The sequence below is a fragment of the Trachurus trachurus genome (genome assembly GCF_905171665.1).
Source record: "Trachurus trachurus genome assembly, chromosome: 3".
Classification (NCBI taxonomy): domain Eukaryota; kingdom Metazoa; phylum Chordata; class Actinopteri; order Carangiformes; family Carangidae; genus Trachurus; species Trachurus trachurus.
The window spans coordinates 10,099,848-10,112,875 of NC_139893.1; the positions used below are offsets into that span (position 1 = coordinate 10,099,848).

Genomic DNA, 13,028 nt, shown 5'->3' on the forward strand with positions numbered 1-13,028 from the left:
AGCTGGTGCTAGACTAACTGTGCCTTTTGGGATCTTGCCAGCTTCTCCCAACACATCGCTTTGGGGAAAGCTGTCATTGAGATGTGAGATGTAAAAAGAGGTGATTTTATATCATCTCGTAAAATCTGTTATGTTTTTCCTTTGCCAAATGTGCTATCTGTTGTATGCTTAGGGCCTTGATAGCTGTGGTTGTGTTAATATGATTGTTGTTGATAACAGGCTGTTGGGGCTGGTATGACAGGAAATGTCACATTCAGTTACTTCTTTTTGAAATCTTGGTATTAAAAAAAAAAGCAAGGTTATTCCGATATAACAAGTACCCAACACATAATAAGTGAAATACTTAGCATGTATGTTATAAGTAAACACAACACTGTGTACACTCAGGTATTTGAAGCATTTTAATGCATTTTTAATAAAAGATTGCAGAGACTCTATGAAGAGTTACAATCATTTTCTTCATTGTCTTGGTGCATGTACAGTTTTCGAATGGGGTTTACACTCCTTAAACAGAGGACAACACTGTGGTGAAATAATGCAAAATGAATACATACTGTATGAACTGTACATCTATGCCCATATAAGTCGCATACACTCACTCAGACACTCTGAAATCACTCGTCACAAGCACGCCTGGACATCAGTGGTTACTCTACAGCTCACTCGTTGTGTACCGTCCTGCTATCACTATCTCATAAGATATTATGAACATACACTGAAGAGTATCACAGCCAGTTTACAGTGAAAAAAATATGTACATGTTTACATTTTAAAAAAACAAACATCTTGGCTTAAGACGAAAAAGTGAGAGTCATCATGATGCAGAGATGTGAGACATCCGGTCTTCAGTTTGTTCCCCTCAGTTCTTTTTATGGAGAAACTTCATTTTATTCCCTAAAAGCAGTTAAAACAAATCCATTAACTCATGTAAAAATGCAGAGGATACATTTAATTCTGGTTACAGAGTATATGGGGATTAAGTAAAGCTAAGACTACATGAGGTTAAATCTGATTTAATCCTAATTCTAAATCTGAATATCAGTGGGTTTTCTGATCAGATTTTTAAAATCCCCTACAGACATGTTTAAATATATATAAAAATACCTGCTTTGAATAATAAATTGTGTCTAATGTGACTTTTCAGCTAAAAAACTTTAATTACCTTTGTATGCTCTATGTTAAAATAACATCATATCCTTTATGCTCATTGAAAAAATATGTAAATGTTGTATTTTAACAGAGGACTGAGAAAACATCCCTCTATTGTCAAAGTGAAACAGTGAAGTGAAGTCAAACTACTGTATAAGAAGAACAGTCACATTTTTGACCTTATTATTAGTGCAGACAGACTTATCAGGGCCGTCATGTTAGATACTTATGAGTTAAAGTCTGGATTGAGGAGATTTTTACATTGTAACTATGTAAAAAAAAAAGTTGGTGGGCAGCTCTCTGACATTGTGTGAGATTGTAAAAAAAAAAGAAGACAGAAAAGTTAGACAGAAAATATTTGAAACGTCTCGCTAAGGGATTCATGCTGCATGCTGCATTTTTAACATGTGAAACAATCAAAGACTCCTGGAATCTGAAGGCGTGTCTGCTGCAGGACTCACCAAGGCCTTTGAGGAACTTGTTGACTCCACTCTGCTCAGTGTCTGGTAGCTCCTCCAGATACTGATCCACCCTCTGCTCAAACAGACCTGGAGGAACAGTCGGTGGAGGGGTGAGAAAATAACCTTCAGCCACTAGATGTCAGTATCAGTACAGAAACTTCTGATGAACAATGAATAGTCAAAGTAGTAGAGGTGGAAATCCATGGACACTACTGACAGCCTACCTTTAGCCCTGGTCTTCCTCAGCTCTCGATCCTGAATGAACCCTGCAAACATCTGAGACTCCATGAAGACACCAAGAAAGCGCCGGATGCTTTTAGACGCCACAGACTTGCGGAAGGCCTCTCTTTGGAAAACGCGTTCTCCGCGCTCATTCTGAGCGATAAACAGTGAGTAATGGCCGATGGTCTCCAGAAAGAAGCGGATGAAGGCCTCTGACACCAGGCTGTTCAGGGAGTTATACTCTGTGGACACAAACAACAGGGGATTAATCAGAGTTCAGTTATTCACATTACTTATATCACTATCTAAAATAAAGTAATAAAACAGATATCTCAAACTGTGTGGCATGTTCCATAGAAAAAGCCAGATTGTCAGAGTAATATTAAAGAAGAATAGCTGGTTTGGCTGAACACTCACAGCCACATAAATCTACCCACAGCCATTGTTCACTGTGCGGATATTCAGGGACCTAACCCATAACTCTTGGTCGTATCAATATGAATAAAATGAACCGCATTATATGACATAATAATAATGCGGCTGCCTCTTTATTACTTCTATTTCTCTTACATCGGTGCTGTCAAAGTATGCCAAAAGTATAGAACGAGACCAGAGCTGCTGGAAAATCTGAGCAAGTTTTTGAAAGCACAAAGCTGCATGGAGACAGAAAAGACTTGTACGTGAAGTTTCTGATATAAAAAAAATCCTCTGAAGGTGAATGAACTCTGTGACAAAGAAATCTTCCCTGAACAAAACATCAAAACACTCAGTGAAAGTTAAAAAGAAAAAAAAACCTGAAGACTGGCACAACCAGAACTGTAACTGTCAGGCCAAGGACAACTTCCTGCACTCCCACGATGAATTAAAGTGCGATACTGCAGGTGTTTGTTATTGTCCTGTCATATTAGCTGTTTTGTGCAGTGAGTAGCAGCGATCAGGAGCAGCTCGCAGGCCTGACGAGTGTCTTCAAGAAGCATAATATTTGTGTGCAGCAGTAAAGTAAAAGCAGAGCTCGGTCTTTCCTGTCATTCATGAGACAGGGCTGCAGTGTTTTGCTTTGGTTGGCAGGTTCGTGAGAACAGGTTGTGACTGACATGCAGCAGATGTAACACAAGCACAGACAGTGTTAACTGTTGGTGGAGAGCACACACAGAAGGTGTTGTCACTTATTAATGCAACGATTGGAAACAAGAAGGATTTTCTATATGATTATCAGTTGAACGTCCTTGCGAAGCATCGTGGAACTTTATAAAACACTAAACCTATTATTGATCCCCTCGGATTAAACCTGCATAAACACCCAGTTTCCAGACCGGGAGTTGAATCCAGGTCACCAGGGTGAAAGCCAAGAACCTTGTAGGAGGTGCAGACATAAAACCAGATATTACCCTATAGATGCAACTTTGCAAAACAGAAAAGAAAAAGAGAACCTGATTATAGTATTAGACAAATTGTCCAACTTGGTCTCTGCAGGTTTCACCAGCTCAAATTTAAGACTTTTTAAGACCTTTTTAAGGCCATTATAGATTAAATTTAAGACCTACAGTATCATGACAAATAAAAAACGTACAAAAGAAATGCAGAGTCACAAAATTAGAAATTGATTGCAATATATAAGTTGCTTGTTAGGCTTGTTTGTAGTTTTTGAACGATCGCAGGTTGTGATCTTTCTTTTTTGTGATTTTCCCGGTTCGCACATGTATTTTTTTTTAGGGGCAAATGGGAGTGAAATGCTCTCCTATGGTGGGCATAAGAACATTTAAGACCTGTCTTAAAATTATTTAAGACTTGAACACAATAATTCAACAAATTTAAGACATTTTAAGGCCTACAATTTAGATTTTCAAATTTTAGACTTTTTAAGACCTCGCGGATACCCTGTTGTTTCACCTTGACATTACTTGAGTGATAAATCCATTAAACCCATGAAAAATTAAGCAAAATGTGCCACCAGTCAGCTCTCCCCTGACCTTTCATCACCGAAACCCTGTTATCACCTCTGTGTTGCACCTCTGTGACTCATTTCCCAGCGAGTTTCGTGAAAAGTCTGGACTGAACATGTTCTGCTGTTCTCGTTAGAAAGAAAAACATCTGTCTTGGTCGGGAGACATGATTTGTCACTTATTCACCTTCGTCTGACTCGCTGTCAGAGTCCTGATTGATGATGTCATTCCTCTGCTCCAGCGCTTGCTCAAGAGCCGCTTGAAGTTTCCGCGGCAACAGCGAGGCCTCGTCGTCCATCTATAAACAATCAAAAACATTGCAGCCGCCAGCGATAAACAACAGTGTTTAGGAGAGTAACGTTCAAAGGCTCGGAGTCAGTGAACAAACCACACGTTTTACAGCCATGTTTAAAAAGAGACCATGTAACTTTTGAAATAAGTAAAAACAGTCCAACTCAACCAAATGTTTGCTCACAACTTTAGATATAAAGCTTTAGATGGGAATTGACAGACAGTTTACTGACTTACTAATATTTTAGCATGTTGTATGTGAACATTTAAATGGTAAAAAAAAAGAAACTTGTAAACCATATTTCACCAGCAGACACATTTGTTTTTTTCTTCCTTTGTCTCCCGTTATAATTTCCATAATGCATATTTCTTTTTTCTAATCTTGCGTTTCCTGTATTTTTACCTGCTTAGATGCAGGAATGAAATGTCTATTGATGTTTTAAAGAAAATCTCATCTATCTTTAGGGTCAGTTTGTTCTTTTATCTGTAAGTTTTTGTGGACTAACCTGTCGGATGAATCGGTCAGTTCCAAGGTCGACCATTAAAGCCTGTGAAAAAAAGAGAAGAGCATGTCATTCTTCAGAGGTAATGGGAAAAAAGCCTCTTATCACCCACATGTAGAGAAGAGCTGTTGATTTCACCTGCAGGAGAGCTACATTTGCTCCCCTCAAAACACAATCGGAGTAAAGTCAAGAATCATAAAGCACAAAAAAGTTCAGATCTAAAGCACCTTTCTAAAAAATGTTTTCACCCGTCAGTCAGCAGCAGAGAAAGTAATGTAAGCAGACAGATGATGCTGCTGACAGCGCATTAACAGTTCAGTGTTAACTGTGAATGACAAGGTCTCGTGCAGTAGATGAACATGTTGTCACTGCGTAAACAAAACAAAGCTGTGATAGCTTCTAAAGACAAAATAATTATTCAGAAAAAAATAGAATAGCTAAAGTGCTCATGAGAAATGACAATCACAAGCTCCCTAAGCCCACTGCGATAAGTTGAGTTCTGCTTTATTTCCCCTGATGAAATGATTTAAATGACTTAACAATCCAAAATAAAACATTTTATTTAATCCTTTTTTTTTTGTCGATCAACCACAGGTACTATCTCTGTTTTAATAAATCTGCACTGATCAATACTGTCACACATATCAAACCTGGGATGAACCTAACTACTGTATGTGTAATGTACTGTAGTGTAATGTGACTGGGGTCAACTTAACCAAATGAAGACGTTATTATCACCCAGTGCTGCAGGTCACATCAGCTACATGAAGCATTTCAGCATCTTTTACCAAACTGTCACTGTTATCAGCCCTGTTTGTAATAAAGTTTTGTGAATGTTGACAACATAACATCTTCATCAAGTGATAATATGTCAATAGTGTGTTCACAGCTTTTTCTAATTGTACAAAAATCCAAAAAACCAACAGCAAACAATTATCTATACAACCAAACAACCAATATTAAAAAGACAAATAAATCTGATCGACAAGAGCTGTGACACCGTTTACGCAGAGAAGGTGGTAAACTTTTCAAGTAAAGACGTGGACTGTTCATCCACCTCAAGGTACAACTGTCCGTCTTTACAGCTTGAGCACTTGGTGTGGAAGTTAGTATGCACAGACTGTCAGTGGATTTAACTCTTTCAGTGCAGTACAGTGCATGTGTTGACCTACTATATTAGAATAAATCCAGCTAAATAAACTTATAAATTAACTTATTGTATAGATTATAATGACAAGGAAGCTTGATAGCTAAGTTATGAATAGTTTTACCTCTTCCCACTCATTTTCATTTTCAATTATTTTTTATATTTTCATGTGTTGTCTTTGTAAAGTATTTATTTGTTATGTCTGTCCATTACTGTATTATTTCTTATTTATTTTAACATGTCCAAAATAAACTGAAACTAACTAACTAACTAACTAACTAATGCAGCTTTAAGTTGCTCTTGTCCAGTCTTGAAATAAGGCCACAGCTTTGAATCCTCTCCTCTGGTTGGAAGTCATCAGACTGATCAATTTATAATGGAATTAGGATCAATCTGTATTATTGTAATTTATCAGCCATGACACTAATAGCCACTATTCCAAGAAGTGGGCTTCAATCAGAGAAGGACGAGAATAAAGTGGCAGTGACAGAAAAATCTGAATCATCTAGATGAAGAACGTAGGAGACATCAATCTGTGAGTATGGAGGCAGATCATGAGAGAAAATCCAGAGATGTTGCACTCACCTCCTCTACAGGCAGCTCTTTGAGTTTAGGCAGCGAGCTGGACAGCAGCCCCACCAGGAAGGGCGTGGGACAGCAGACGATATCCAACATGGACGCTGGCAGTACGGGGATGAAGGTGTGTTGCCAGGAGAAGGGGTAGAGCAGCGCCACCACTGCGAGCATGCAGCTGGACAGGGTGCTGATGATGAGCGTGCAAAAAAAAAAAAAAAAAAAAAGACAGAAAAACAACACACCATCAATCACCTTTACAAACACACACACACCGACCAACGCCCTGCAGAGGACACACCAGATTAAACCAAACAGGGTCAACACAGGCAGATGTTTCAGTAGATAATGAAAAAGTTTATTTTTGAAGGCTGAGAGTGGGATGAAATGTTGTCGGGTACATTTTCCTATAAATATGTACTGCTACTGTTATGAACTTCTGTAAAAAGCAGGAAAACATATAAATAGCTTCTTCAAACTGTGGAACTGGGCTGCGTTCTGAACAGCATTTCCATCTCTAAGCTCTTTCCTGAGGTTATTTGACGATTTGATCCTCTTTTCCCTGAATGTTACTTTTATATGAGCCGTAACAGCTCAGCTATGTACCACTGGCTTTGACACTTTGTTCTTCCTGCGGCTCATGTGAGGGACAGCGAGATCCAACAGAAACTTCGTACACTTCGAACACAAACACAACGACTTCTGGGCAAATGAATGAACTTTTTATCTGCTGTACCTCCACCTCCCCCGATTGTGGAGTTGAGACTCCGGCTACTTAAAACCACAATGAGGTCCAATAAAATGCATTATTGTGACATTACTGCGCTCGGTCTACGGGGGTGGCGTGACTCTGACATGCTGCTATAGTTAAGCTGGAAGCTTGTTGACGCAATACCAAAAAGGACCAATTTGGTTTAACTCCGACAGCTGTGGTATAACATCGAGATCACAAATAGCAGCCTGTCTTTCTCACGATCCGTCGCTTGTTGACAGTGGCTGACCCTCCTCCCCTCTGTCCTCTACATACTGTCCGGTCCATGTACACAAAGAGAGTGAAAATAAACTGTGGGTCCAATCGCGCACACACTCACACTCACACTCACTCAAACACACAAATGAGCACTAAATCAGTATGGATCAAGAACAAGACCAGGGATCAAACATGGTATGCAAACGCACCCCACTTGAGAGATATACACTTTTAATGAGGAATGTTTTCCGTGGTCGTTGTCATCAACAGCAGATTGAACATCCAAGTAAACACAAGTTACTCCCTTTTATGTGACCTCCTTCACACTGTGTGTTTCAAGCCCACAGAAACTCTACTGGAGCGTTTGCACAGAGAGCTGAGACCAGCAGCACCAGAATCAGAAAAGCACTGAGGCAAATGACAAACCTCCCACTAACTTCTCAACAATACCCTTCCAGGTTGTGTGTTTGCCACAAGTCTGTTTCATCTTCACTTCCCCATGAGTCAATTTGCCAAGATTTAAAAAATGTGAAAGCAGAGTTACACCAGTGCAAACCCAAAGGCTACGATATAACCGCAGCATTCGGTCTTTTCCAGTTCACTCAGATCACGAAGCACTTGCAGCTTTGCTTTGGCCGCTCTGATTTCCATTTGCCTGAGGAGGGCTTGATAATTCCTACCAGATCCCGTCTCTCCCAGGTCTGACGAGTTCCAACAGGGAGTGATGGGGCACAGATCTCAAGAAAAACCTTCGCCACGGGCTACACGTGGCCCGACACACCACTGATACCAAAAGGATCAATTACACTCGTTCCCCTGACCGCACACTCTGGGGAGAAGATGAACTTGCAATGAAAACACGCTGCACTACCAGAGGTTGCCACTCAACTCTGGAAGGAGGAAGGGACATTCCCCCTGTTAGATTCAGACCCCCAGATGGTTCACGTGTCATAGAAAAACAAGGAAATGTCTCCACAGATAGGTGAAGCACAACATCAGCAGAGGGACATTTTAGATTCACTGTTTTCTCTTGGTGAATGAATTTGGTGAAGTTTCATTGTTTTGGGTTTGAATATGAAGATAAGTATAGGGTTGCAGAGTGGTTGCATGAAATTGGATTATACTTTATGGTTTTTAGCCACACAAGAGGACAGGCTCTAGGGATGGGCATGTTGGTTGGTACATGACTTTGGTCTAGACGCAAATACAGCACATCAGTGATTATTTGGTGGCTTGCCATCATTTCTTTTGTTGAATCATTTGGTTTATGACCAAAAACCTGCAAAACTAATTACATTCCCATCAGGCGCTCAGCTGTACTTTCAGTTTAATGCTTATTAGCAAATGAGAAGGGCAAAGCTGATCCTGGTCTGGCTACTGTTGCATTTTAACTAACACAGATGGTTTTGAGTGATCCTAACTGAAGCCAACAAATTTATCTGTGGATTGGTTGGAAAATAAAAAATTACACCAACCGCACGTGCATAAACTAAGATTCATTTGATTAATTTCAATTTGATTACACACACAAAAGTCACATAAATTTATGGTCACGCACTTGGGAAAAGAGACAGGAACCAGTTCTGCAGAGGTGAGGTCTGAGCAGGGCTGTTATGTGTTGAGGTTTGGGAGCTAATCCTGACATATTAGCTCTCGTAGGTCTGGTGTAGTGTGTGTATGTGTGTGTATGTGTGTGTGTGTGAGGCAGAACTGGCAGATACTCCAGGAAACATGGGATCGAGAGGCTTAGTCTGCGAAGCCCAGAGGGGGAGGGAAAATCTCAGTGTTTGAGAAAGAGAGAGGGCGGGAGACAGAAGCCTGCACCAGCACATGCTTCACAGCTCTACTAAAGAAATGCAGTGTGTCTACAATACCACCAGTCCTGCCGAGGATAAGACTGATTCCAGAGACGGAGGACAAAGAGGACGAGACTAAACCAGAGCTGTCAGACAGCGGCGGGCTGTGCTGCAAAGCTCTGCAAAACCATTCTTCACTGTTAAAAGCTCCTCCCAAGCCCAAAATAACACCTAGCCTCATGTAAAAAGGGCAGCAGACTACACACAAACCTATAGGGTTTCTATGACAAGCTGCACATGGCGAACTTCAATACACTCGCAGAGCGCTCTCTGTTCCCTTAGTCCCCAAATGGTTTTCCCTCACTTCCTGTCTATAAGCATCTCCAGCCACCGGCTCTCAGTCTCGGCTCCACAGAAGGCAACAGCAGAAGCCATTTTACAATGAGAAATGGCTTCCTGATGGGAAACTTTATACATGTTCTTATTAAATCCACAATAGCGTCTGAGTTTGATCAAGGCTGTCTAGAGAGCAGATGAATGTGTGCAGGTGTTTGTGTATATGTGTCTACATGTGGGTGTAAACATTCACGAGACGGGACACTGATGTAAAAATCAGCTGGTGAGGCTCCGGTGATGGCCAAGGCTTTTCTTGACTCGTAGAAAAAGAAAAAAAAAACGGCAACATTTCACATGTTTACAGTGTGTCGATTTCACTCCACGTCCGAGCCAAACACCACATGGGAAACCGGTTAAGTTGTTAAAAGCGGTTTAGTCGAGGTGCCAGCTCCGCAGAGCATGTTACAGAAAGTGTCTAAATGAAATGACTGTGAATGAAATAACTGCCACACTTGTTGATTACAAAAAATACCAGAAGCTGTGGCAATAATTCTCCCTGTCGTAGGATCACAGTCACCATCATCGCTCATATAAGGCTATACATCTGCAAAACGTGTTGCTGCTCTACATTCCTCCGACTCGGTTCCAAACCCTGGATTATTACAAAAAGAAAACATGTCACCGCACACTCAACATACATTGCACTTTTAATCACGCTGTTTAATAACTAGTTCTAAGTTTGCAGTAATGAGACACCGCAGTGAAACTCAAACAACCTGCTCTACCATGGAAAAGTGAGCCTGATTAATTTACCGTGGTTATGAAAAAACGCTTTCAAAAGCCATTGTTTAGTTTCCTTCTACATTCTCCTCCCTCTTCCCCTCAAACATAGACTTCTCATCTTTCATTATGTTGTCTTGATTACACTCCGTTACTTCTTCAGTCGACATATGAAACATGTACTTTCTGTAACAAGGCATCCTGGTGATTAAATATTATTTGAATCTATTTAATCAAAATTTAAATAAGAGAAAAGTATTTAAGAGACAATGAAATTAACAAAAATGGGCAGATCTTTGAGAGAAAGGTGAAGAAATCAGGTAACAGTCATTATTGAGCACACGCGTCATATTCGAGATATGATGATGCTTATTTTTCCTTTAAGTGAACTGCAGTATGAGAAAGATCTATGTCTATGTCTATTGCAGCTACGGAGAGTTCAGATTGCAAGTTAAACAAGCATTTTTCATTTGCACAGTTTATTGGATTTATGCACAGGAAGGCACGAGATTTTTTTTTTGTATTTCTAATCTTAACAATGGAGGAGCACAGCAGGGAAAGTCATCCAAATCTACTACGCAGTAACACTTTTACTGTAGGAGTATTTCACTGCCATGCCAGAAGATAAAGCCAGACATGCACATACAATTTGGCAACCTTCCTCAACTCTAGCCTGAGGACTGACCGAGGTTGTTTACACAAGTCTGCAACACTGACAAAACTCATTCAGCATCTGCAGGTCAATTGAGTTAAGCTATTACAGAGTGACATAGTTGATGATGAATTTATCTGATTAGGCATCCGACTTGTTATTACAGGCATCAGATGGTGAATGACCACTTAAAAGAAATTGTCTGTGCAGACTTTCATGTAAAAGCAACAACTTCTGTGGAAAAAACAACAAAGGTTTCAGTGTAATATTACGAGAGTTAAGTGAACGCAACATGCCAAAGAAACAAGCGTCACAGGACCCCACAGAGAACTATTGCCTAACATGGTGTTTCCTTGTGGTTCCTGTTTGTATTGGATATACTGTACATGTTAAGGGGAAGAAGCATACATCATGTTCAGCTGGTGAGGTATTTTGGGAATGGATTACTGTATGTACCACAGCCCCAGAGGGAGCAGCCCTTTTTATCATAGAAGTCATTAATGCTGCAGTGAGGCCCTGTCACTGTTTTCAAAAGAAACCAAAACACAGCTCTGCATGCACACATGGAGACATGCACATTTTAAATCTGCACACACAGTTTGAGCAGATCATACAGTACAGTAAGAGGCATCAGTCAAGGAGACTGCATATTTAAGCCACAAAATTATAGAACTTGCATTTGTCATTTTCTGTCTTTGTAGTTATTTCAGTTTTCTGTAAAGTTTTAAATGATGCTTTGCTTCACAGTAATTCAACGTTTGGTGGCAAATTTAAATTTGCCTGGTGGCTCGCCAACGACAATGTTAATGTTTAGCAAGGATAGTGTGTTTACCACCTCTATCATCTTGGCGTAGCATTTTCAATAGTTGCATTCTAACAGTTGCTAAATAGCGCTGAAGCTATTATCTATTATCAGAAATTATCTTTAAGCAAATGTGAAAGTCATGATTTCATGACAAAACACAAATAACAACCTGATGGTGGTGCAAAAGGAAAAGTCACTATAGGATTCATCCTCTGAGAACCACAAAAATACACTTTTTTTTTTTACACAAAATTTAAAACTGTGATTTGAAAGCCAAAAGCATTTCATAATACTTACTGAATGATAATCTCACCTATTTAATGTGTGTTTATTTCCTCAGGCACACAGATATTACGATGGCATCATAAGTGATTGCTGGGGCGAGATATCACACACTCTCATACGTAATTGCCCGTTACTAGGCAATATATCATGATGATATTGTAATTCATGATTCCCACCCAATGACTCCTTGATGTTATCATCACCTCTGGTAATGAGAAGATTAGGCCGATTCCCCCCGGGGACACAGAGGGTGCCACTCAAACATAGGGAGTAAACGTGCCATCATAAGTCAAATGGTGACAGTTGAGCCACAGATCATGGAGGGCAGAGTCGCGGACACAGGAAGTGCATTCCTTCCCCTCACAGTCACTGCCCCCACTGATGTTTGTTTAAACTGGGCTCTGATACATGGAGAGATTACTTCTCTCCTCAAATCTCCTCCCACTCCACCCTTGCCTCCAATACTCCAAAAAGTCCGCCTCTCTGCTCTGCAACAAGAGGACAGACTGGGACACTGAGTCCTTTGAGACTCTTTGCATCTTATCAGACCCATCCCACTCTCCTCTGGTAGTGACTCTCATTACTGTGACCCACTTTTCTCCTGGTATCTAAACCGTCGCCGGCTGACTGACTGGCTTATTGCCTGACTTCATGATACTAATTAACGCGCAATAATTAAAGAGTTCAACACACACAAACAAAGGCGAAAAACCACAGCACAATGCCGCTGTTATGTGCCTGTGAGTCCGTGAACAAACATTGCAACTATACCACAGACAAGCTGAGAGACACATGCTGACTCTCGACCTCACAGTGTAAGAAGTGTGAACATTTTTTTGGAAGAGATATGTCTTGAATTCAGACAAGTAGGAGCTGTGGAAAACATATATCACATAAGTTTCATACCACTGGAGCTCAACTATATAATGTGACCATGAAAATAATTGGTGTGGGGTTGCCCTTCTATCACAGTGCTTCATATATGGGTGATCAATTAATTTAAAAGGGATTCCCTATTTGTTAATAGAACATAACATATTTTGGACACTTCAATATTAGTGACAGAGAAAACCTCGAATAGGAAGATATTGCAAAGAGGCAAATTTCATGACTTT

At 40.3% G+C, this 13,028-nt stretch overlaps 1 protein-coding gene across 3 annotated transcripts in view; it reads right to left on the reverse strand.

The window, feature by feature from the left end:
- Nucleotides 1-388: 388 nt before the first annotated feature.
- Nucleotides 389-13,028, reverse strand: part of dennd2b (DENN domain containing 2B) — a 47,039-nt gene continuing 34,399 nt past the window's right edge. For all 3 annotated transcript variants that reach the window (XM_084000089.1, XM_084000087.1, XM_084000088.1), the window contains exons 15-20: nucleotides 6,302-6,479; nucleotides 4,573-4,614; nucleotides 3,962-4,073; nucleotides 1,835-2,074; nucleotides 1,611-1,697; nucleotides 389-894 (exon numbers count right to left, since the gene is read on the reverse strand). In XM_084000089.1, coding sequence (XP_083856215.1) covers nucleotides 860-894; nucleotides 1,611-1,697; nucleotides 1,835-2,074; nucleotides 3,962-4,073; nucleotides 4,573-4,614; nucleotides 6,302-6,479 — 694 coding nt within the window. In that variant the 3' untranslated portion in view covers nucleotides 389-859. The remainder of the gene's footprint in view (nucleotides 895-1,610; nucleotides 1,698-1,834; nucleotides 2,075-3,961; nucleotides 4,074-4,572; nucleotides 4,615-6,301; nucleotides 6,480-13,028) is intronic.